Source organism: Tachyglossus aculeatus, chromosome X1 (genome assembly GCF_015852505.1).
Source record: "Tachyglossus aculeatus isolate mTacAcu1 chromosome X1, mTacAcu1.pri, whole genome shotgun sequence".
Lineage (NCBI taxonomy): Eukaryota > Metazoa > Chordata > Mammalia > Monotremata > Tachyglossidae > Tachyglossus > Tachyglossus aculeatus.
Genome location: NC_052101.1, coordinates 115,122,422 through 115,147,581, shown reverse-complemented (window position 1 = coordinate 115,147,581; position 25,160 = coordinate 115,122,422). Strand labels below are relative to the sequence as shown.

The following is a 25,160-nucleotide window of genomic DNA, read 5'->3' as shown; positions in this document are numbered from 1 at the left end:
ACATGAGAGACGGCTAGATATGTGCAGTTTCCTGACTTGAGGATGGATGGGGTGGGGTGGGGTGGGTGTGTGTGTGTGTGTGTGTGTGTGGGTGTGTGTGTGTGTGTGTGCGCATGCGTGCATGCATGCGTGCGTAGAACAAAACAAACGGGCGTTTGCTTGTCTCCCACATGGGATAGTAAGTTCCTCGTGGGCAGGAACTGCGTCTTTTACTCCTGTTGCCCGTTCCCAAACCCGCAACACCTCACTTTGCCCACGGCAGATGCCCAAGCCAGTCCTTTACCACACTGGAACACCTAGGATAGAGATTGCCAGAGGAACAGCAACTTCCTGTTCCTGTTGACTCCCCTCTCACTTCTCAACCCTACTTCCCGCTCACGGATGCCAAAGACCCGTCCCTACCATGTAGATGAATGAAGACTTCACTTCCATCTGTAATACTTTAATGAGTTGCTACGTCTTACACGCATAATTATAAAAGAATAAGAATCCACAAAAATATTTTCTTTTCATAATACGCACTTAAAATACGTGGGGTGAAAAGACGGGGGTCTGTGTTCTAGTCTTTGCCCTCCGGCTCGATCCCGGGGCTGGAGGGGGAGGCGCGGGCCTTGTGCCCCCGCAGTCTGTGTTGGTCGGGGAAATGAGAATGCGTATTGGCCGGGGGGGGGGGGGGGGGGGGGGGGGGCCGGGGGGAGGGCAGAGAAAGGGGAGACGGAGGGCAGGGAGAAAAACAGTCACTGACCCGCAGAGAACTGAAGCAAAGCTGGTTTCAGTGCACGCCTAAAAGCTTGCGGGAGAAGAACAGGAAATATCACAGGAAGGGGAGCGGGGGAGAGGAGGGTGAGCGAGGGCTGGAGCGGGAAATGGGAATTCCCATTCTCTTCTTGCTACCAAACCTGATCCCCGAGGTGGCCATGTGCTCTGGACTGCCGGGGGGGGCATAACCTTGTTCCCTGGCCCCACCCCCATATTTGGGAGGACATTGGCCAGGGCCTCGGGCACGCTAACTTCCCAACCTCCCAAGGCCAGCCAACTGCCCCAGACCTACCGCCTTCCTCCTACACGCCTCGAACAACAATTTACTAAGGGAGCTGGAGGTGGGGGGGCAAAGAGACTGGAATGTGCCTACCAAGCCTATCCTGGGGCCCTGAATGCTACTGCTCATCCTGGGGATGGGGAAGGGAGGAGACAGAGACAGAGGGTAGGGACGGGGCAAGGAGGAGAAAGAGACAGGGGGCGCGTGGGGATGGGAAGCGAGAGAGCAACTCATATGCCCACCAAGCCGACTGGGAACCCCAGGCGACCGTAGAGTATCGTGCCCCCACCCAGGGGGAGGATTCCTGCTCTCCCGGCCCTTTGGTTTAAGGCAGCTTGGCTGATTTCTCTGGTCTGACTCCTCCCTGGGACAGTGTGGATGTCTCGATGCCGCCGAGATCCCCCTTCCAGGAAATCACTGGACCAGAGAGGGGGGATAGGAGAGAGAAGTGGCAGATGAGAGACGGGATCAGACCTCTGCCCGGTTTCAGTCTAACTCGGTCTAACAATAGTCTTCTCCCAAGCGCGTGCTTCATACAGTGCTCTGCACAGAGGCAGTGCTCAAATACCACTACTTGATTGATTGATTGATTGATTGCTTGATTCGGTCCTGGCGTGGAGAAAGCCGCAGCCAAAAAGAAAGAAAGAAAGAAAAAACAACAAAGAGCAGTTTATAAAAAAAAAAAAAAAAAGCAGCCGCAGCATCAGCCAGGAAGCGTGAGTCCACAGGGGCTGGGATGGAGCTGGCTTTCGGTGAGAAGAGCTACCATCCAGAGCAGGCCAGAGGGGCTGGCCTTCGTCTCCCTCCCCACTTCTGGAAACTTGATGTTTGAGGAGCCAAGATGGTGGCACTTGGAGGCTTGTGCTCTGCAGAAGAAGGCTGGGGAGGGGCAGGGGAGGGAGGGGAGGGGAGAGGAGAGAAGAGTAGGGAGAGGGAGGGGAGGGAGGGCTGGGGACCCTCCCAAGGTGAGTGGGCAGCATCCGGAGTCGTGGAGGCCGCAGCTCTCAGAGGTATTCTTGAAGAAAGTGCAGCAGTGTGATTTCGTAGTGCTCTCCCGACTCAGGGCAGCGAATACTATGTCTCTCATTGGGGTAGATCTGGGTGAGAGAGATGAGAGGTTCCAGTGGCCACAGGTGCAAACATTTCATTTTGAAGATTGGGAGATGATGGGGCGCAAACGGGATGGGGATGGGGAGCAGCAGGCAGGCCCTCCAAAGAGTGAATCTGTCCATCAGCTACGAACTGGGGGTCTTTCCGGCCCCACCTGGAAGCCCCGGGGTCACGCTAGGGTACCAAGGGGAGCAAGGCTGGCAGTCCGGTCCAGACGTCAGCTCCGTTGCCCCCTGAACTCGTTGGCTTAACTGGGTCATCAGCTAGGCCTCCTGTCTTCCCCTGACTTCCACCTTCCCCGCTCCCCACCAACCCCACAAGCTGACTGAGAAAGTGACCATGTCAAATCGCTCAGTAGAAGCACCCGGGAGAGAGAGCAGAATCCAGTTGGGGGATGTGTCCTGCCTCACGGGCTCATCCTCGGGTTGAAAACTGATTGTCTTTAACCACATCCGCACAGGTCCCGGGGATCCAGGCCAAAGACTCCAACTGGCCCTGGGGTGCCAGAGGCAGGAGCAGATGGCTGGCTCAGGACCAGGGGCCTGATGAGAGGGCACAGAAAAGCAGGTGCATGGCTGCCAGGAGAAAAGACTGCCACCTGCTGGAGGAGTCACCCCACAGGCCCAGGCGAAAGACGACTGGCTCCCCTTCCCCCCCGAAGCTGATGAGCAAGGGTCACCTGTGTCCTTATGAGGGGCAAAGAGAGGGCGTGGGAGGGCAGGGAAAGGTGCTGCAGGACCCCACTGGGGTGTCGCCGCTCAACTCCACCCTCACCATTCCCCACCAACCCCAAGCCGGCTACCAAGCTGACCGAGAAAGTGACCATGTCAGATCGCTCAGCAGAAGCACCCAGGAGAGAGACTGGAATCCAGCTGGGGGATGTGTCCTGCCTAATGGGCTCACCAGCTGATTCCTCGCCCCACAGGCAACCTCTCACCAGCACGCTCACCTGCAGCTGATAGGGTTTCCCGGCCCGGATCAGCTGGGAGACGAGGAAGTTGGTGTGGAAAAAGTGCACGTTTTCATCCAGGAATCCATGGAGAATCAGCAAGCGGTTTGGCCTGGAGAGGGAAGGGAAGGGGTTTGGGGCAGGGAGAAGATTCTGAGCATTTTAAGCCACAGGCTGTTAAGAAACCCACCCCCTACCACAGTTTCCTCCAGGAGATGTAACATGAGCTACATTCCCACCTTCTAAAGTCTCAAAGCCCAAGAACCACCGGGGGAGGGTAAGAGGAGTGAGCCTGACCCAACATCTTGGGGGTGGGGGGATTTTCCATCTACTAAAAGCCAGTCCCCTGGGCTCTCAAGAAGCACTCTTTCCCCTCAACTAAAAAGCACCCCTCCCCTCCCTCCCTCCCCAATCCAGCCTCTTTCCACCCTCTCCATGGGAGCAGCAGCAACAAAACAGGTGACAATGAGCCTCAAAGCTTGTAGTTCTGAGGTAGGCTCTCATCTCCGACTCCTGCAGTGCTGCTTCTCGCTCCAATGCAGGCGCACCCCTGCACCGTGGTATCCCTAAGGTATCCCTTGGAGCTGTTGAACCACTCTGACCTATGCCAAGAACTTTGGTGGGAGGGGGGCCCAGGAGCCTCAGGAGAAAGGGAAGGGGAAGGAAGGCACTCCAAGATGGGAGGGCAGGGAGGAGAGGGTTGGAGTGGTGGGGGCGGGGTGGGGGGAAAGGGGAAACACTACACCTGCCAGCAAGATTAGCCTCAAGGCTCAAGCCTCTGAACAGACCTGGTTGTCAGGAACAGAAAGGAGGAAGAGGGGGAAAGAAGGGAAAGGAGGGGGTTGGGAGGGGGAAAGGAAGGGGGGAGAGAGGACACATTCTAAAGTCGTGGCAAACAATGTCCCTCTGACCCTGAGGTTGAACTAGCAGCAGCTGGGTGGGTAGACAGGAGCAAGGTCCCGGCCAGCCAGGGGAAAGGGCTTACTCGTTGGGCAATTTCTCCACGTGCAATGCCACAGAGCCGGCTTCGTAACCTTCTTGGTTGTTCTCTGGGACATCCATGTACCGCTCAGTATAGCCAGTGTCGTAGGCCATCCAGACCGTCACTGGGGCCCCGGCGATAGCGACCTGTGGGGATGTGGGTGGGGAAGGGGCAAGAAGCTTCCGTCACCAAAGGCTATACGGCCACCTTTACTGAAGCTCAACACATTCAGAGAGGCTCACTGTTCTGCTGCTTCACTGAGTCCTATATTAACAGCAATAATAATAACTGTAATTCTTATTTGGCACATACATTTCAGGCATGAGTATGCGCTAGAGTAGACACAGGATAATTGGGTCGGGCACAGTCCCTGTTCCCCACTTGGGAGTGAGAACAGGTGTTCAAACCCCATTTTTCACGGAGGAAACTGGGGCCCAGAGAAATGAAGTGACTTGCCCAAGGTCACACAGCAGGTAAGTGGTGGAGCCAGGATTAGAACCCAAATCCTCTAGCATCAGGACTCTTTCCACGAGGCCACCCAGCATCAAACCCCATCCTCACCTGAGTCCACTCAGCTTTCCCGCCTCCGGCCCACCTTTCTTCCTGCCTGGAGCTCCCTCCGCCCTCGGCTTCACCAAACCCCACCCCTCCCCTCCTTCAAAGCCCTCTTGAAAGCCACCTCCTCCGGGAAGCCTTCCTGGGCTGAATTTCCTGGCCGACCAAGCCATCCCCTCAGCTACCTCAGCACTTCATGGATCATGGATGGGTCCGTCAGCATCGGTAGGGGGACTGGGAGTGGTTATCAGGGGGATGGGGTGGTCTTCAAGCTACCATCAGAGAAGCAAATTAAACTCTTCCATTCTGTTTCCTATCAGCCCTTCCCAAGAGAGGAGAAGGGGGTGGGAATGGATGGCAAGGTGGGGGAGGACTGAGTCATTTCCCACTTCCCCAGCTCTTTCCTATCCCAGGGTATGGAAGGACCCAGGGCATCAATGAAGTCTATCACATTAGAACCACAAAAGAGAAGAAACGAGCAGGAAGAGAGTGTGAGGAGACAGGCCAGGAAACCCACAGGACTGGGGAAGACTGAGCTAGCGCAATCGGGGCGGAGCTACATCTCTGGCCCAAGTGAAGACCCAAACTTCAATCACTTGGAGAAGTGATGGCCACTTCTGTGGCAAAGGGCTCGAGCTTTGTAAACTCCTTGCCCAGGTAAGGGGATCCTCAGTAATGCCGCTTTCTGGATGGCAAGGGATCAGACATGGGCCTTGGCCCTCATTTGAGGCCATTAGCTTCACTCCCCACAAGAGTTCCATGAGCAGGATGGGTAGCTCAATCAATCAACCAATAAATTAATGGTACTCCTCGAGCACGAAGTGTGTGCAGGGCACTAGACTAAGCGCTTGGGGTAGCTTCCCCAGCCTGCCCCCAGAGCCAGCGGAGCCAAGATGGTGGCTCTGTTTTTGGTCCCCTGCCGGCAGGCGGGGATCCCCAGGCCAGTCCAGGGATCAGTGGGGGTTCCCACTGTCCTCGCCAAGCTCCTCCCCTCCCTGCCACAGTGGCCAGGCAAGATTCCAACTCTGAGAGGAACTAACCTTGAAGACGTGGGGTTTGTGAATTAGCCCCACGAGGGAGAGGAAACCGCCATACGACCAGCCATGGATGGCAACCCGACTCAGGTCCACAAACCCATATTTCTCGGCCACGAAGCGTAATCCCTCCACCTGGTCCTCTATCTCCACCTGACCCTGTGGGGGTGGATAGAGAAGAGGCATTAAAAAGCTCCCACTTCAGCTTTAGAGAAGTCACAGTGACGGGGTGGAGGCCGACATGGGGGGTGGGAGGAACGCAGTAGGGAAAGCTTTACCATCTGATTTTTGAGGGCCCCTTCAAACTGGAGACCTCGCTGACAGGATCCCCGGCCGTCGATCACCACCACGGCATAGCCGAGGGACGCGAGCGTGTTGAGCCGCAGATACTTTGTCCCCTTGAAAGAGTTATTCACAAGCTGTACCTGCAGGAGGAAGAATTGATGTGGGGCCCAGAACTGAGAACTGGGATGGAACAAATTCTGAGGGGCCAGCTAGACTGGTACTTTCAACCAGGGGCCCCTAGCATAGCAGGGAGACCAGAATCCCCTTAGCCCAGAGAGGGACTGAACATTTTTGTAGAAAAATGACTTGGGCTGCAGAATGAAGTATGGACTAGAAGTGGGGAGACACAAGAGGCAGGTAGGTCAGCAAGGAGGCTGACACAGCAATCAAGGCACGACAGGATAAGTGCTTGGATTAACGTGGTAGCAGTTTAGATGGAGAGGACAGGGTGGATTTTAAAGGTGTCAAGAAGGTTGAATTGACAGGATTTGGTGCAAATTAAACGTGGATTGAATGAGAGATGAGTCAAGGGTAACTGCCTACAGTGATGGTAATGTCAGAGTGAGAACAGGGTTTGGGTGAGAACATGAAGAGTTCTGTTTTGGGCACACTAAGTTAGAGGTGACAGCAGGACATCCAAGGAGAGATGTCCTGAAGGTGGGAGGAAATACGAGACTGTAGAGAAGAAGACAGATCAGGGCTGGAGATGTAGATTTGGGAATCATCCGCATAGAGGAGGTAGTTGAAGCCATGGGAGCAAATGAGTTCTCCAAGAGAATGGGTGTAGATGGAGAATAGAACTGAACCTTGAAGGACTCCTACAAGTTACAGGGTGGAAGGCAGAGGAGGGACCCTCACAAGAGACTGAGAATGAGCGGCCAGAGAGGTAGAAAGAGAACTAGGAAAGGGCAGTGTCAGTGAAGCCCAGGTTGGATAACGTTTCCAGGAGACAGTGTCGAAGGCAGCTGAGAGGCCGAGGATGATTAGGATAGAGTAGAGGCTATTGTATTTGGGAAGAAGGATGTCACTGGTGACCTTTGAGAAGGCAATTTTGGTGGAGTGAAGGGGGTGGAAGCCAGTAGGAGGGGGTCAAAGAGAGAACTGGAAGAGAGGAAAATGGAGGCAGCGGATGTAGACAACTCGCTCAGGGAGTTTGGAGAGGAATGGTAGGAGGGAGATGGGGCGATAACTAGAACGTGCTGTGGAGTCAGAGGAGGATTTTTTTAGGATAGGGGATATATGAGCATGCTTGAAAGCAGTGGGGAAGAAGCCGTTGGAGAGTGAATAGCTGAAGATCATAGTCAGGGAGGGAAGAAGGGAGGGAAGAGTGAAGTATGGACTGGAGAGGGGAGAGGCTGGAGGCAGGGAGGTCAGCAAGAAGGCTGTGATGCAATAGTCAAGATGGGATATAAGTGCTCAGATCAGCATAGCAGCAGTTTGGATGGTGAGGAAAGGGCAGATTTTAGCGATGTTGAGAAAGTAGAACTGACATAATTTGGTGACAGACCAAATATGAGGGTTGAATGAGAGGGACAAGTTGATGATAATGCCAAGGTTATGGGCTTCAGAGACGGAGAGGATGATGGTGCTGTCTACAGTGAAGGGAAAATCAGGGTGAGGACAGAGTTTGGGTTGAAAGATGAAGGGTTCTGTTTTGAACATGTTGATTTTGAGGGGTCAGCAGAGCACAGAAGTGGAGATGTCCTTAAGGCAGGAGGAATCGCAAGACTGCAGAGAAGGAGAGAGGTCAGGGCTGGAGAGGTAGATTTGAGCATGTATGACTTCTCCAAGGGAGTGGGTATAGATGGAGAAGAGCAGGGGACCCAGAACTGAGCCTTGAGGATCTCCCTCAAAAACCCCCTCCTCCCCTCTCCCCCACCATTAGGGGCCCGCCGTTAGGGGGTGAGAGGCAGATGAGGAGCCTGCAAAAAAAAAATTTAGAAGCAGCCAGAGAGATAGGAGGAGAACCAAAGGAGGGCAGCGTCAGTGAAATCAAGGTTAGTTAGTGTTCCAGAAGGAGGTGGTCTGTGGTGCAGAAGGCAGCTGAGAGTTCTAGGAGGATTAGGGCAAAGTCCTTTGGATTTGGCACGAAGGTCATTGGTGGCCGTGGACAGGGAAGTTTCAGTGGACTGAAGGGGGTGGAAGTCAGACTGCAGGGAGTCAAGCAGAACTGAAGGAGAGGAAAGGCAGGCAGTGGGCATAAACAACTCACTGGAGTTCAGAAAGGAATGGTAGATGGGAGATGGGGTGATAACTGGAGGGTGCCATAACTGGATAACTGGAGGGTTCTTGGAGGGTGTTCAAGAAAGGGGCTTTTATAGGATAGGGGATACGCAGGCATATTTGAAAGCAGGGGGGACGGAGCCATTAGAGAGTGAGCAGTTGAAGATGGAGGTTACGGAGGGAAGAAGGGAGGGAAGACGTGACGGGATGGAGCCGGAGGTACAGGTGGGGGTGGGGAGACTTTGAAAAAAGGCAGATCTTTGGCTTTCTGGTTCTCTTCTACCTCTTTGGCTGCTCCTTCTCAGCCTATTTCTCTGACTCCCCCTCTGCCTCCCCCCCAACTTTGGGGGTCCTTCAGGGCTCAGTTCTGGGTCCCCTTCTATTCACCATCTACACCCACTCCCTTGGAGAACTCATCCCTTCCCATGGCTTCAACTATCAACTCTTCAAGTACCATCTCTATGCGGACAATCCCCAAATCTAATAATAATAATTGTGGAATTTGTTAAGCACTTACTATGTGCCAGGCACTGTACTAAGCACCTTGACCTCTCTCCTCTGCAGTCTCGCATTTCTTCCTACTTAGATGTCCTGCTGACACCTCAAACTTAACATGTCCAAAACCAGTCTCCACATCTTCCCACCTAAACTCTATCCTGCCCAAGTCTCTCATCAGCATAGACAACACCACCATCCTCCAACTCACAAGCCCATAACCTTGGCATTATCCTCAACTCATCTCTCTCCTCCAACCTGCACATTCAGACTGTCATCAAATCCTGGTGGTTCTACCTTCACGACACTGCTAAAATCTGCCCTTTCCTCTTCATCCAAACTGCTACTATGTGGACCCAAGTAATTATCCTATCCTGCCTATCTCTAGCCCTTACTTCATTCAGCTGCCCAGATCACTTTTCTAAAAAAAAAGTCTAGTCCACATCTCCCCACTGGGAAGGATGAAGAAATCAATGAGAGCGTTGGGAGGAGGCGAGACTGGAGGTGTCCGGGGGAGATCTTATGGAGTTCACACCAGCTGCTTTCAATTTTGTGGGTCAGACAGAGGACAAGGTCATCAGGGGCAAGAGATGGGTGAGGTGGATGACAGGGGAGGATGAGGACACAGGAGATTTAAGGAGGAAGTTCAAAGTCAGAAACAGCTGGTTTGGGTGATTGGTGTGGGAGTCAAGGGAGGAGAAGTTTGCTGCTGGGCAGAGGAGAGGGTAGAGTGACAGCAGGTGAGGATGAGTTTCGGATGGAAAAGACTGGCCAGAAGCACTTTACAGCCCGAGCACCAGAGCAGAGGAAGTGTGCTGTGGAGGTGACCCAGGGCTGTGGGCTGGTGGTGCGCGATCAACGGAGCGAGGGAGATGAGTTCAGTGGAGACGGTGGCGTTGCGGGTGTGGATTTGTGTGTCAAGAGAGGGACAGCTCGGTAGGGAGACTAAATGGGACATGACGGCTTGGGATAATTGGATGGGGTCGAGCTATCAGTAGTCTCTGTGGTGGAACAGGGCAGGTTTGTGGGGAAGGGGTGTGTGGGAGTGAAGGCAGGTGAGGGGGTTGTGGTTGGACAGCAGGATTTCAGAGTTGGTGAGGGTAAAGATTGCACAGTGACTAGAGACGATGAGATGGAGCGTTTGTCCAAGTTGTTGAGTGGGTGAGGAGAGGAGGAGCAAGAGCTCAGTGGAATTGAAGAGCTCTGGGAAGCAGGTGGCTACTGGGGGTGGGGGGCGGTCATCAGAAACATCCACGTGGATACTAAAGACCCCAAGGATCAGTGTAAAAGGAGAGCAGGAAAGTGACAGAGGCATCAAAATGGTTGAGAAAAGTTGGAGTTGGGGCCCAGGGGCGGCAGATGACGGCAACCAGTAAATGCAGTGGTAGGGATGGATAACACGGGCTTCAGAGGACAAAGAGAGGGATGAAGTGGTGCAAGAGTGGCACTAAGGGGCAAGAAGCAGGCCAACGCCTCCCCCTTTCCCGAGAAAAGAGGGGGAATCTCCATGACATCACCTCCAGCTGAGCCGAGGAGCCGTCTCTACTGGCCAGAGCCATCGTCCGAGTCAGGGCCACAGGGCGGAGGGGAGAGGAGCAGAGGGAGAAGAGGAGAGAGAGGGCTGACCCCTGGGGAGAGAAGGGAGGAGCCGCACTGGGTACCCACCTGAGGACCCCCGTACACAAACAGCACCGTGGGATGTTTTCTCCCTGGCTGGACATTGTGAGGTTTATAGACCATGCCGTACAGCTCCACGTCGGACTGTGTGTGGAAATGAAAAATTTCTGGAGGGACGTAGTCGGGTGGGCAGCCTGAGGGGCACAAGGAGTGGCGTCAGGTCGGCAGCTGAACCCAACTCTCATCCACCCCCTCTCCTGCCCGCGCAACACTTTCCCTTCATCCTGCCACTCATGACTGATTCTGGCCCCTGCCCTGAGTGCAACCCATTCCCTATCCTCAACTTCTGACCGCTCTTCTCCCCCTCCCCCCATATGACTGTGATTCCACGAGATAGCGTGGCCTAGTAGGAAGGGCCCAGGCCTGGGATTCAGAGGACCTGGATTCTCACCTTGGGCAAGTCAGGGAACTTCTCTGGCCCTATTTCCTCATCCATAAAATGGGGATAAAATGTCCTGCCCTCTTAGATGGGAACTCTTTATGGGGCAGGGGCTGTCTGATCTGATTTCGCCTCTCCCCCAGTGCTTAGTTCAGTGTTTGGCACATAGTAAGCACTTTGCAAATTCCACCATCATTATCATCATCATTCTAATTTTACTCCTGGCTGGTGTCTCCGTTTCCCAAGCTCCCACATCTTGGAAGAGGGGGTACTTTACTGGCTTTTTCCCTTTCTGGGATCCCAGTCCTCCACCCCATACTGTCTCTCCTTCATGCCCACCCCTCTCCCCCAACACCTCCCAGCCCCAGCTCCCCCCCTGCTCCCAGCACTAGGGCACCACGCTGATGGTTTCCTCCTCAGGATCCCCTCCTGGCCCCCGGGGACTGGGATGATTCCATGCTGACGACCACCGCCCCTCTCCAGGACTCAGCCCCATTCCCAGTTCTAGGGCCTCTGGCCGACCATGCCCCGCTCTGGAATTCCAGCCCGGGCCCTGACTCTGGACCAGGAGGCCCCTGTCCTGAACTCACTGGCTGCCTCCATCATGCTGGCCCAGAACTTGGGCTGCCGGTGGAGCGCGTCGTCATCGGAGCCGCTCAGCTTGTAGACATGCACGCAGGGAGGGGTGCTGACGCTGCTGTAGTGGCTGACGAACATGTCAAAGTTCTAGAGGGAGGAAGGGAAGGCAGACAAGTTGGGATTTCGCTCCCTCCGGCTCCGTTCACATTCAGTCACACAAGCTTAGCTTTCTTTTGGAGTGTGAGGGCATGGGAGAGGAGAAGGGGAGAACCTGGACTCTCCCAGCCCCCTCCCCGTTTTATGTAAAACTGGGTTCGCTTAACTTGTATGGGTGCCTGAAACCATGAAAAACAAGGCATAGTTATCCCTCCCTCTTCTGAATGGGCTCCTCAGAATACCACTACTACTAATGTTGATGATATTTGCTATACACTATTTGTCAAGCACTGTTCTAAGCGCTGAGGTAGAAACAAGTTGATCCTAACCTTCGCGATAGGAGGAAGAAAGGGTAGTTCTCTTTGTCTTCACCCTATCATCCAATGCTGCAAAACTGTTCACACAGTTCTCCCTTAGAGCTGTTTCCTCCCACAATGGACAGGAGTCCTCATCATCTCCCCTTCCCTCAAAATCTCCAGTAGCTCCCCCAACTGAAAAGCAGCAATGGGGCCTAATGGAAAGAGCCTGCACCTGAGAGTCTGTGTTCTAATCCCGGCTCCTCCACTTACCTGCCGTGTGACCTTGGGCAAGTCACTTCACTTCTCTGGGCCTCAGTTTCCTCATCTGGAAAATGGGGATTCAATACCTGTCCTACCTCCCCCTTAGACTGTGAGCCCCACGTGGGACAGGGATTGTGTCTGACCCGTTGATCATCAATCGTATTTATTGAGCGCTTACTATGTGCAGAGCACTGTACTAAGCGCTTGTACTGTACTAAGTGTTGATGGATCCTGAATCCATCCACAGTGCTGGGCTCATAGCAAGCGCTTAACAAGTACCACGATTACTCATGATGGCTCCACTGCGTCTCATTTAAAAGCAACTTGTGACCATCAGCTGGCTCCCCGTAGCCTATCTGCTTCTCCTTCCACTAGACCCCAGATGATGCTCTCTGCTCCTCCCAAGCCAGCCACCTTTCCTGCTCCTCGCTCTCGATGGTATCGCCTCAGACTCACTGCTTCCTGCCTTTCCCCTATGCCTGGAATGCCCTCCTCCACCCAACTTCCCCAAACCACTTGGCTCCCCTCCTGCAAAGTCATCTAAAAAACTAACTCCTCCAGGAAGTCTTCCCCAATTAGTCCCCCATTCCAACTTCCAACCCATCACCCACCTCAGCAGCCACGGAGTGTTGTTTCTTATTGAATGAGAGAGTCCCTTGGGTCTATTAGTTTATCTGTCCTCTCGACTCAGGTTTATTTGTCAATTTAAATCTGGTCTCTCTGTTAGCCTGCAAGCTTCTTGAGGGCAGGAATCATGTCTTCTTCTCTCCCCCAAAATCCTCTCCTCCCCCTGACTTTCTCTCCCCTATTGCTAACACCACCATTCTCCCCATCTCACAAGCTTGATAATAATTGTGGTATTTGTTAAGCGCTTAGTATGTGCCAAGCACTGAACTAAGTGCTGGGGTAGATTTGGGAGCATCCAGTCCCACGTGGGGCTCCCAGCCTAAGTAGGAGGGAGAGCAGGTATTGAATAACCATTTTAAAGATGAGGGAATTGAGGCACAGAAGTCAAGTGACTTGCCCAAGGTCACACAGCAGGCAAGTGGCATAGTTGGGATTAGAACCCAGGTCCTCTGACTCTCAGGCCAAGGTGCTTTCCACTAGGCCATGCTGCTTCTCAAGCCTACAGCCTTGTCATTTGCTTTGATTCCTCATTCTACCTGCACGTTGTCAGTCAGCAAATCCTGTCAGTTCCTGACTCAATTACTGCATCAGCCTCCTCGCTGACCTCCCCATGCCCAGTCTAGCCCCTCTCCAGGCCTTACTTCACTCTGCTGCCCAGATCAATTTTCTCAAACGTGCTAATGTCTCCCCCTTCCTCAAGAACCTCCAATGTTTGCCCATTCCTCTTCACGTCAAGTAGAAACTCCTGCCCGTTGGCTTTAAGGCACTCGATTAACTCTCTCGTCCCTACCTATCCTCACTCCTCTCCCACTACAAGCCAGCCGGCACACTTGGCTCCTCTAATACCAACCTTTCTCACTGTGCCTCGCTCTTATCTCTCTCATCGTCGACCGCTTGCTCACATTCTCCCTCCTGCACTGGAACTCCTCCATTTGTATCAGGCAGATCACCATTCTCTTCACCTTCGAAGCCCTTCTAAAAATCACATCCCCTCCAGGAGGTCTTGGAAGTCTTCCCCTATTACTCTCCCCAACCTATTTCCCCGCCTCCACCCGCCACCACTTCAACACTTCTGCATCACCTGTGGACTTGAATCCTGCCCCCAACCCCAAGCGCTTATGTACATTTCTTAAAAGTCTGTTGCTCCCTTTCCCTGTACCTAATTTTAGTGTCTTCCTGTAGACACTAGACTGTAAAGCCCCTCTTGGGCAGGGATATGTGTCTCCCAACTCTATCGCCCTCTCCAAAGTGCCCAGTAAAGTGCTCCCCACAGAGTAGGCATTCAGAAGACCGTAAGCTCATCCTCTAGCCTGAAAGCTCATTGTGGGCAGGAAACAAGTTTACCAAGTCTGTTATACTGTCCTCTCCTGAGTGTTTATACAGTGCTCTGCATATAGTAAACACTGTGAATGTTTACTGTTATATTGTACTCTCCCAAGCGCTTAGTACGATGCTCTGCACACAGTAAGTGCTTAATAAATACGTTTGAATGAATAAATACCAATGATTGACTGAAAAAAATAAATGCAACTGATTGATCGCTTGCTTTCTTCTCCAACGTCTGAGTGTCTGGTACAGTGTTCTGCACACGGTGAGTCGGTTGGTACTTGGTATGTACTGGCGACGTGGCTCACCCCATCCATGGCATTACCAAGAACCATCAAGAACAGAGAAAATCCTGGGAGGCCGAGGAGAGGAGAAGGCGGGGGTGGGAGCCGGGGAGAATCCTCTGGGCTCATCATGACTTGAAAGTTTGAGGCAGAAGGAGAAGGGGAAAGGTCAGCTCAGAGCTAGAAGAACTCCTTTTGAACCTCTTTCGGTTCATCAAATTTTGGAAGAAGAAGAAGGACGAGGAGGAGGAGAAGACGAAGAAGAAGAAGAAACCCTCTAGAAAACATTACACCTCCAAAATGGGATGAACGTTTGCTTGGCTATCTGGGCCCGTGATGGGTAGACTAGAAGCTGGCGGTGAGCAGGGATGGAATCATGCACAAGACTGGGGACTCAACACCCCCGAGCCTGTGAGCGGCCCGACTCCCCTCCAGCCTCCGCGCGGGCTCACCTGGCTCATGGAGCAGCTGTGGGAGAAGCCAGGCGTGGTGAGGCGCACAATCTCCCCTGCGGCCTCGTAGCTGACCACATAGAGGTGGTGCTCCAGAGGTGTGTCCTTGGTGCCCTGGAAGTAGACCAGCTTGGTCTCCTCGTTCACCCAGATCTGCAACAAGAACCGGGGTGGGAGGGGGGCCGGGGGCGGGGGAGGTCGTATCAGGCGACAAATAGCCCGACACGGCCCGCCTGCCCCACCGCCACCACCTCCTCCTCCTCTCACCCGCCCGGCTGGCTCGGCCTCTGCCAATCAATGAACAGAGACCGGCACGGTAAAGGAACCGGGCTGGGGCGGGACACTCCGATCGAGGCCGGACTCGACGTCAACAAATCACAAAGGGAGTGGCCTGGGCGAAGACGGAGCTGTCGTACCCAAAATCCTCCACCACCTGCTGGCCAGTGGGCAGCCGGTCACAGAGAAACCCAAAGGAAGGGATGTGAGCCGCTGGAATCTGTTCCCGCGGGACGCTGTGCGGCTGAAAAGAGCAAGCAGCTGGTCCAGCAGGGAGGAGTCTGGGCTGACCCTTGTGGACGAGCGATCCGTGATGGGTCACAAGAGGACAAGTTAGGGACATAGAGGGGGCAAAAGTAAGGGATGTTAGATGGGTCCATCCCTGACTGTGTGGATGGGGGCGTCCAGAAAGGCGCCCCGTCCCTTGGCTCCTCCAAGCGCCCCCGGGCCGCTGGCGGTGACCGAATCCTGGGCTGGACATGGACTGTAGGGCTGACTCAGGGAAGGTGGGCCTCATGGTTTTATGAGACAGACAGAAAGAGAGACACCTGAAGGATGCTCGCCGTTGGAATGTAGAAAGCAAGGTTAGGGCTGGAAGGGTGTTCCAACGCTAACCAACCTCGAGGGTGAGGGTCCAGAACCCCCCAGAGTGGCCCGGTGCAGGCAGTCAGAGGCAGAATCCTGGGCTGGACGGCCCGGCAAGCTGAACCAGTGAGAGCTGGGCTCACGGCCTCATGTGCAAAGCTACGGGGAACCAGCTGCCCCTGCGAGGGGCCACGATGGAGACAGAGCCAAAGTGGGATTCCCCACAGGCCCAAAGACCAGGCTGTCAATGGTTCCCCTCCCCACCCCGGGGGGCCGCAAGAATTTGGGGCAAGTTATTGTTTTAAGCCCAAGTCGGATTCCTGAGCCCAAAACGGCCTCCTTAGCTGCCTGAAGGTGCTCTCGGACCTGGGTCCAGCCCGCCTCCCTCTGGGCCGAGGGGTGGCTCTGCTGCTCTGTACTAACCTCCACAGGCTAGAATGGACTCCCAGTTCCCCATCCCAGAGGCTGCTGGGTGTTCTGGCCAAGGTGCTCGCCAAAGGCACGACAACCAGGGCTGCCGCTTCCACCCTGCAACGAGTCACTTCCCAGTCAGAAGACGGTAAGCGCCCGACTTTCTTACTTCTATCCTATGGGTCTTACGGCTTCTACGGCCCTGTCCCTTGTGCCCAGCCCGGCACCCAGCCTAAGGCAGGAGCTCGGTCAATGCGGAGGAGGAGGAGGAGGAGGATGACGGCGACAAAGAATAGGAACAGATTCGCTTTTCCAACCAGCTCTCCAGGGGCAGGGGGAGACACCAGAGACAGGGGCCGCCTGGCAAGAGCAGAGAGGGAAAGCGGGAAGATCGTGGGCCGAGAGGGGCGGCCCGATGGGTACCTTGTATCCGTGCCTGGCCAAAACCTCCCACTCGCCACTCGTCAGAGCAATCTCCTCCTTGATCGGGCATTTGAAATCATCTGGAAGAGGGGGAAATGCGCTCCCGTGAGCCAGAAGCCCCGAAAACCCCACGGGTCCGTGCCCTCTCCAGGGTGCACGGGCCGAGCGAAGCGGTCGGGCCGCACCTGGATCACACCTCACCACCGACGGCTTTCTAGGCGTCCTTGCCAGTGACGCACGTGGCCGTTCGTATGGTCTGTTGGTTTTAGCCACTTGAGCCTTTTTATCCACGGTACATTGATCTTTTCTTGACTACTGCCTCCCCCGTTAGATGGTAAGCTACTCGAGGCCAGGCGTCACACTTCTGGCTTCTTCTGTTTCCCCAGTGCCCACTCCAGTACTGTAAATGCAGCAAGTGCTCACCCCAGCACTCGCTCAGGTAGCACGGCATCCAGTATCTCCCAGGGGGAGTGAATAAGGCCACTGCCCCCTGACAGTGCAGGGCTCGACACTTGGCCTCAAATCTTCCCCCTCTCGGCCCTCCCCTCTTTCACACCCGCTTCCTCCAGGAGGCCTGCCTTGATTAACCCAACACCTTCTTGCTCAAATCTCCTCAGCCACTTTGGCACCCAGGCGGATCTATTTTTTCCAGATGGAACTATGATACGTTTGTCAAAGGAAGGAAAGGAAGGAAGGGAAGGGAAGAGAAAGGAAGGAAGGGAAGGGAAAGGAAGGAAGGGAAGGGAAAGGAAGGAAAGAAAGGAAAAAAAGGGTCTATTAGCTTTTCCTTTCTCTGCCCACCGCCACTCCCCGCCCCTCTGGAAGCCCAGGAAGGTGCTCTGCGCTTTCTCAGACGAGCTTGGGGATCCCAACAGGCCCCGCAACGGACAGGGCCGACCAGCCCACTCACCTTCTCCAGGTGTGTAGGGATGGGTCCAGTCAAAGCCGTTGGGCCTCAGCGTCACGGTGACTCTGTAAAGGTGGCAAAAGCCAGTCTGGCATTCGCTGGCACGAATAAAGCAGAGGTCTTCGTCCCCCTCCGACTGGGGGAAAGGGTAGAAGATATCATGGACCTGCCCGGTGTGGGGAGAAAAAGGCCACAAGCCCATGAGAATGGGTTGGGAGGAAGGGAAGAGAGGTTGGGAGAGTGGGGCGAGGAGAGAGATGGGAGCGCTAACCCAGACGGACAGTGGAGCTACCCACCACTAGAGCTCAAGAGACTCCGAGGCCCCGGGGAGAAGTGCTTATAGAGCACTTCCCTGACGCCCTCATCCTCCCTCCAACTCCCCAGCGGGAGCAGCCCGACAGATCCAGAAGCAGCCAGCCACCGGCTGCCGATGCCAGTGGGGAAGGCTCTATCTGGGGCCACTGGGCCCGGCTCCGATCCCAGGCCCCAGCCACTCCCTCTGGCCAGCGTGTTTTCTCACACCTGTTGTGTCTGTCTCCAATCCCTTCTCCCCACTTAATGTCTTAGATCAGGAGCCCCCCAAGGGACAGAGACTGTGTCTGATTCCCCCAACACACGTATTTCATTCTCCCAGCGCTTGGTACATCCAGTAAGCGCTCAGTACATGCTATTACTAATTAACCTAATTAACATGCACCTATCCCAGCGATGAGAACAGTGCTTGACACATAGTAAGCACTTAATAATAATAATAACAATAATGGCATTTCAAAGCACTGTTCTAAGTGCTGGGGAGGATACAAGATGATCAGATTGCCCCAAGTGGGGCTCACAGTCTTCATCCTCATTTTACAGATGAGGTACCTGAGGCACAGAGAAGTTAAGTGTCTTGCCCTAAGTCACAAAGCTGACAATTGGCGGAGCCGGGATTTGAACCCATGACCTCTGACTCCCAAGCCTGTGCTCTTTCCATTGAGCCATGCTGCTTCACTTAAATACCAAGAAGTTACTACTGCTACTCGAGCCCCAGCCCCAGCCTGAAGCCAGAACAGACCCCAACCCTTCTCCTCCGACCCCGGCTTACATTGATCCACACGCTGGTGACCTCTTCGTAGATCACAAACGGCTGTGTCGTCTCCGGCACGGCTCTGGCCAATTCCCAGCGTTGCTCCTGGCTCTTGGGGACTGGGATGAAGAGGGCTGGCGGGAGCAGGACTAACTGGAGCCGCTGCTGAGGTCTGTCTAGGAACATGGCCCAGGCACTAACAGAGGAAAGGCGAGAGACCCACACGGTAAGCACCCCGAAAGGAGTGTCCCCTCTCCAAAGTGCCCCTCCTCCCTCCTGTTGAGGACAAAAATCCCAAGGACCTTGTCACTACCTGCAAGAGCACATCTTGGTGCCACCCTGAGAAGCAGTGTGGCGGAGTGGCTAGAGCCGGGCCTGTGAGTCAGAAGGACCTACGTTCTAATCCCAGCTCCGTCTTTGTCTGCTGTGTGACCTTGGGCGAGTCACTTCACTTCTCTGGGCCTCAGTTACCTCATCTGTAAAATGGGGGTTAAGACTGTGAGCCCCATAAAAGGGACAGGGACTGCGTCCAACCTGATTAGCTTGCATCTACCCCAGTGCTCAGAATAGTGCCTGGACATAGTAAGTGCTTAACAAGCCCATGGGAGACCCGCGGGGGTGGTGGGAAGGGGGCTCCGGCCAAATACACATGTAGGATGAAGGCGAAGGTCCCAGGAGTCCTTGGCAATCAATCAATCAATCGTATTTATTGAGCGCTTACTGTGTGCAGAGCACTGTACTAAGCACTTGGGAAGTACAAGTTGGCAACATATAGAGACAGTCCCTACCCAACAGTGGGCTCACAGTCTAGAAGGGGGAGACAGAGAACAAAACCAAACATACTAACAAAATAAAATAAATAGAATAGATATGTACAAGTAAAATAAATAGAGTAATAGATATGTACAAACATATATACATATATACAGGTGCTGTGGGGAAGGGAAGGAGGTACAATGTGGGGGATGGAGAGGGGGACGAGGGCAACACACCCGACTGGCGTGCCACCTCCCTGACGGGGCCTGGGCCTGCTGAGCCCCACCCACCCCTGATCTGCTAATCAAAATAATAATTGTAATAATATGGTGGTGTTGGGTAGGCACTTACTATGTGCCAAGCACTGTTCCCTGGGGTAGATGTGAGGTAATGAGGTTGGACAGAGCCCCTGTCCCTCATGGGGCTCCTGGCCTTGATTCCCAAAGAGCCCGGGCTTGGGAGTCAGAGGACGTGGGTTCTAATCCCGGCTCCACCACTTGTCTGCTGTGTGACCTTGGGCAAGTCACTTCACTTCTCTGTGCCTCAATTACCTCATCTGCAAATTGGGGATTAAAAGCGTGAGCCCCACATGGGACAACCTGATTACCCTGTATCTACCCCAGCACTTAGAACAGTTCTTGGCACACGGTAAGTGCTTAACAAGTACCATAATTATTATTATTATTGTTATTATTATTATTACTATCACTCTGTGGGGTTCGGGTTGGGTCATTCATCGGCACTGACTGAATGTCCACTGTGTACCGAGCATAGTACGAGGCAGAGTACAACAGAGGTAGGAGACATGATCTCTGCCCTTAACAATGACTACCAAATTTTTTAAGCGCTCTGGGCCCAGCACCGTGCTCGATCCAAGGTACGCATCTCCAACCCAGTTCCTCTGCCACTTGGGCCTCACAGTCTCAGTGGGAGGGAGGAAGAGAGAGCAGATGAGGAGTTCGGGTCCAGAGAACTTAGTGACTTGCCCAAGGCTCGAGAAAGTGTACAAGATAATGGGGGAGCCAGGCTGTGACAGAAATGGTTAACATTCAGCGGGAACAGGAGACTAACTAGTGATGGCAAAATCCCCCCAAAAGATGTTTTAAAAAGAAAAAGAATAAGTAAACCAATATGCACATAAATGCTGGCGGGGGACGGGGGGAATCCTCAAAAATCTCCAGTGGCTACCAATCAATCTGCGCATCAGGCAGAAACTCCTCATCCTCGTCTTCAAGGCTGTCCATCACCTCGCCCCCTCCTACCTCACCCCGCTTCTCTCCTTCTACAGCCCAACCCGCACCCTCCACTCCTCTGCCGCTAATCTCCTCATCGTGCCTCGTTCTCGCCTGTCCCGCCGTCGACCCCCGGCCCACATCATCCCCCGGGCCTGGAATGCCCTCCCTCTGCCCACCCGCCAAGCTAGCTCTCTTCCCCCCTTCAAGGCCCTACTGAGAGCTCACCTCCTCCAGGAGGCCTTCCCAGACTGAGCCCCTTCCTTCCTCTCCCCCTCGTCCCGTCTCCATCCCCCCGTCTTACCTCCTTCCCTTTCCCACAGCACCTGTATAAATGTATATATGTTTGTACATATTTATTACTCTTTATTTATTTATTTTACTTGTACATACCTATTCTATTTATTTTATTTTGTTAATATGTTTGGTTTTGTACTCTGTCTCCCCCTTCTAGACTGTGAGCCCACTGTTGGGTAGGGACTGTCTCTATATGTTGCCTACTTGTATTTCCCAAGCGCTTAATACAGTGCTCTGCACACAGTAAGCGCTCAATAAATACGATTGATTGATTGATTGATTGGGGGAACAGGGGAACAGGGGCAGGGTGGGTGGCGACAGCACAGAGGATGACATGACCCCGAGGATGTTATGACATGCCATGACATGACAGGGGAGGCAGAGGATTAGCCAGAGGAGGCCTCCTGGTAGGAACCTGGCCTCAGCAGATAGTAACTGTGGTATCGCTTCAGTCCTTTTTTTAAAAAAAAAAAATGGTACTTGTTAAACACTTACTATGTGTCAAACACTGCTCTAAGCACTGGGGCAAATACAAGTTAATTAGGTTGGACACATTCCCTGTCCCACATGGAGTTCAGAGTCTAATCGGGAGGAAGAACAGATTTTTTTTTTGCCATTTTCCAGATGAGGTAACTGAGGCCCAGAGAAGTGAAGTGACTTGCCCAAGGTCACCCAGCAGGCTGGTGGCAGAGCTGGGATCGGCATCCAGGTCCCCTGGCTCCCAGGTCCAGGTTCTTTCCACTAGGCCCCACTGCATTATCTCTTGTGACATCCCGAGGGACTTGAGGAGGATTGGCAAGCGCGAATGTTCACGGTCACGATGACCGTGAATCGTATTTATTCAATCGTATTTATTGAGCGCTTACTGTGTGCAGAGCATTGTACTAAGTGCTTGGAAAGTACAATTAGGCAACAGAGACAACCCTACTATCATGTCTTATTAATCAATCGATGGTATTTATTGAGCCCATACCGTGTGCAGAGCACTACACTAAGTGCTTGGGAGAGCAGAATAGGACAGAGTCAGAAGACACGGTCCCTGCCCACCATAAATCAAAGTAGCCCCTAAGCACTCGGGACAGAAAACCTTGAAGACAACTCAGCTCTTTTGTCAGAATGAACTTCATCCACTTACCACCCCTTGTGTGAAGAAGGGTTCGTTCTCCCTCTACCCGTTCCAAGCTTTATCGTCAATCCAGTCCCCTCTCAACCTGTATCTCTCCCCACTGAAGAGTCCCATAGCCTCAGAGAGAAACGTCTCTACCCCCTGGCTATGGTAGTTGCTCTGCCCTGTGCCTTCCCCAGTTGACGGCACGCAGCCCGTCCACCCCATCAGACTGCACGATCCTCCAGGATGACGGCAGTGCGACATTCTTCTGCTGTACCTTCCCAAGCCCTTAGTACAACTAATCAATCGATGGCATTTATTGAACACTTATTGTGTGCAGAGCACTGTACTAAGCACCTGAAGAGTATGCTATAACAGTACAGTGATTCCTACTCAGCAGACACCCAATAAATACGACTTGCGTTAACCACAACCAACCATCGATTGGACCGGGAGTCACAAGATCCGAGTTCTAATTTCAGCCTGACCATTTGCCTGCTGGGGGACCCTGAGTAAGACACTTAACCTCTTAGTGCCCGTTTCTTCATCTGTAAAATGGGGACAGAACACCTGCTCTCCCTCTTAGACTGGGAGCCTGGGAGGGACGGGGACTGTGTCCGATCTGAGAATCACCAGAACAGCATGGAAAGCGGCAAGGTCTACTGGAAAGAGGCCAGGCCTGGGAGTCAGAGGACCTGGGTTCTAATCCTACTTCCACCATTTGTCTGCTATGTGACCTTAGGCAAGTCACTTCAGTTCTCTAGGTCTCAGTTTTCTCAACTGCAAAATGGGGATCCAATACTTGTTCTCCCTCCTACTTGGCTTGCGAGCCCCATGTGAGACACAGGAATTGTGTCTGACCTGACTGATTCGTACCTATCCCAGTGCTTAGAACAGTGTGAGATGCATATAAGCACTTAACAAATACCATAAAATTCCTGAAAAAGCCCACCATCATCATCATTATTATTCCTGAGAACTCCAGTAGTACACACCTTAGTTTTAAATGGTCCCCCTGAGGGCCCCTAAAGCCCCAACCCTTTTTCCACGCAATATCCAGTTAGAGCATCCGGACTTGGATGGAGCCACCATGTCTCCAAGGATGCCAGTATGTTGAGCTACATAGACCTGAGAGAAGGTGGAAGAGAGAGGGAGGGAGGGAGGGAAGGAGAGAGAAAGAGAGAGATAAAGAGAGAAAGAACAAACCTACGTACTATTTGCCATCCCGTGTCCATCCGGCCCGGGCGATATATTCCACAGTTGGGAAGAGGGTGGTGAAGGGCTGGACCAGTTCCTTGTCCTGAACGCCCATGATCTAAAACCAGATAGCAGAGCAGGTGAAACAGAGCAGCCCGCTCCCGCCTCAGCACCCGTTTCCCCGCCACCTCCCTCCGGGGAGGAGCCAATCACACTGTGAGCCTCAGTAGCCCTCAACCCCAAACTGCGGGTCCAATGGATGGGCGCCGTGCAGGAGGGAAAGACGTGGTCCCTGCCCTCGAGAGGCTTTTAGTCTGACAGGGATGAGAGAGGCAGCAATGAGTTGGCGATAGGAAGCTTGTGAGCAAGGGCCAGTCAGGAGGTTCTCTTGGAGATAATGGGTAAGAGGGAGATAGTGCTCGGGAGTCTGTCGGACGAGAGAAGCAAGAAGGGAGCCATGAGAAGCTCAGGAGGAGGGGAATCATGTGCTCCGAGAACCCAAGCGGTTGGTCTCTGTGCCGACTTCTGCCCCTTGCCCCCACTCCAGCTGCTCTGCACCAGCCCGAAGCTGCACGTAGGGACAATCAGTAGCTTGGGAGGGAGGGAGGCAGACAGGAAGGCAAGGATGGAGTCTGGCTGATCTTGAAGTCCCCAAACACAGCCCCCGCTTTCCCAGCTCTCACCCCCAGAGGATCCAAAGAGCTCCATCTCGCCCCCCATGCTTCCTCCCCATGGGGACGGTGGCAGAATGGTGGTGCAAAATTCCCGCTCCAGGGAGGAGGCCCGGCACACGGGGGGAGCAGCCGGCCTGAGCAGTGTCCACCAGCTGCCCGGGAACCCCTCGATCTGTGTGCCTTGGGGAAAAACCATCTCCCAAGGGAGAGCCGGCCCAACTCCCATCCAAAACCCCGTCCCTGCACTAGAGTTGGAAGCGAGGCAGGGAATGCTAGTAGAAAGGAGAAAGTGTGGTAAACGAGCATGACAGCACTTGGGAAAACTAAAAATCCTCAACAAGTTTAAGGGATTATCATCTCCAGCTCACCTTTCCCTGGCTGTCGGCTTGGAATTCGGCCAGCTTGAGAGAGATCCTGGGGTTTTTGCTGCCTGCGGGAAGGGAGGGAATTGCTGGCATCAGGTTTTAAAAATTAAGCGGGAGCTCTACAGTGTTCCAGAGGGGCGAGGGGAAGGAGGGAGAAGTGTATGTGCGGGTGGTCAGTGTGGGAGGGGAAAGGGAGCGACAGTCCCATCCACAAGAAATTCTTTCCACTTGGGCCAGTTGCCCCCTTTGCGTTCCCTGACCCCTGGGCTCACCTGTCCTGGGGTACCGGTAGGAGTCTGTTTTCCGTTCTTCCAGGGCAGGAGAAGGGACATGGATTATTTCCACCTCGGATTCATCGACCTCCTCGTATAAGATCCGGAGTGTCCTGTGGCCCTCGGTGCCTAGGATGGGAGAAGAAGGGCATGCAGCAGGGATGCCAGCTCTGTGAGAGTGCTAGGGGCCAGCGGATTCCCTTTTTCCCTCCCGGGTCCCCAGCTGGGGGGCAGAATGAAACCGCCTTTGCCGCCCTCACGGTCGTCTGGGCTGAACTCCCACCCTCGCCTCCCGGGGGTTCGGACGAGACCCCAGAACTTCCAGGAGGGGCTGGAGAGACCCCATATCAGGGCTCTCTGGCCTGTGCCAGCCCTGTTCCGGTCAGCTCCCTGGGCCATGATTCCACAGACCTAGAACTTTGTGGAAGCGGATTGATTGGGGGGCAGGAGGAGAGGGAGGGGGGATAAATATAAGCAGACTGCACCCCACTCCTGCTTGAGGGCAAAAGTCCAGGCTGAGGCCTCAGGATCATGGCGGGGAGAGGGTATCGCCAATCGGGACGCCCTCACCTTCCTTCGAAGCCGTTGGGCACCACCAATAGCCAGTGAAACGATCGAACTCCTCCTGGATGACAAAGGTGGCCACCCCAGCAGACTTGGGGTCCTCAAAGACATTTGATAAACCTGTGGGGGGGAGGTGGGGAGGGGTCAAGAGACGGTCAAGCCCACCGCCATTATCGTCATCAACAGCATTCACCAAGCACCCAAGAACACACAGTTGAAGTAAAAGAACTGGGTATGGGTTGGGCCCCACAAAGTGCCTAACACACAATTGGTAAAAGGGTAAGAGCAGAGTAACAAATTATTAAAGCCAAAAAT

General features: G+C 53.8%; 1 protein-coding gene across 4 annotated transcripts in view; it reads right to left on the bottom strand.

Annotated features, from left to right (window-relative positions):
* Nucleotides 1-961: 961 nt before the first annotated feature.
* DPP9 (dipeptidyl peptidase 9) overlaps nt 962-25,160 on the bottom strand; it is a 40,592-nt gene continuing 16,393 nt past the window's right edge. For 3 of the 4 annotated variants that reach the window (XM_038740044.1, XM_038740045.1, XM_038740046.1), the window contains 15 exons: nt 24,852-24,965; nt 24,282-24,410; nt 24,013-24,074; nt 22,988-23,088; nt 18,399-18,576; nt 17,318-17,480; nt 16,408-16,487; nt 14,713-14,865; nt 11,319-11,454; nt 10,338-10,483; nt 5,948-6,094; nt 5,676-5,828; nt 4,084-4,226; nt 3,099-3,210; nt 962-2,136 (listed from right to left, as the gene is read on the bottom strand). In XM_038740044.1, coding sequence (XP_038595972.1) covers nt 2,044-2,136; nt 3,099-3,210; nt 4,084-4,226; nt 5,676-5,828; nt 5,948-6,094; nt 10,338-10,483; nt 11,319-11,454; nt 14,713-14,865; nt 16,408-16,487; nt 17,318-17,480; nt 18,399-18,576; nt 22,988-23,088; nt 24,013-24,074; nt 24,282-24,410; nt 24,852-24,965 — 1,910 coding nt within the window. In that variant the 3' untranslated portion in view covers nt 962-2,043. Of the gene's footprint in view, nt 2,137-3,098; nt 3,211-4,083; nt 4,227-5,675; nt 5,829-5,947; nt 6,095-10,337; nt 10,484-11,318; nt 11,455-14,712; nt 14,866-16,407; nt 16,488-17,317; nt 17,481-18,398; nt 18,577-22,986; nt 23,089-24,012; nt 24,075-24,281; nt 24,411-24,851; nt 24,966-25,160 lie in introns of those variants that run through there. The other variant, XM_038740047.1, reaches the window with a different exon arrangement.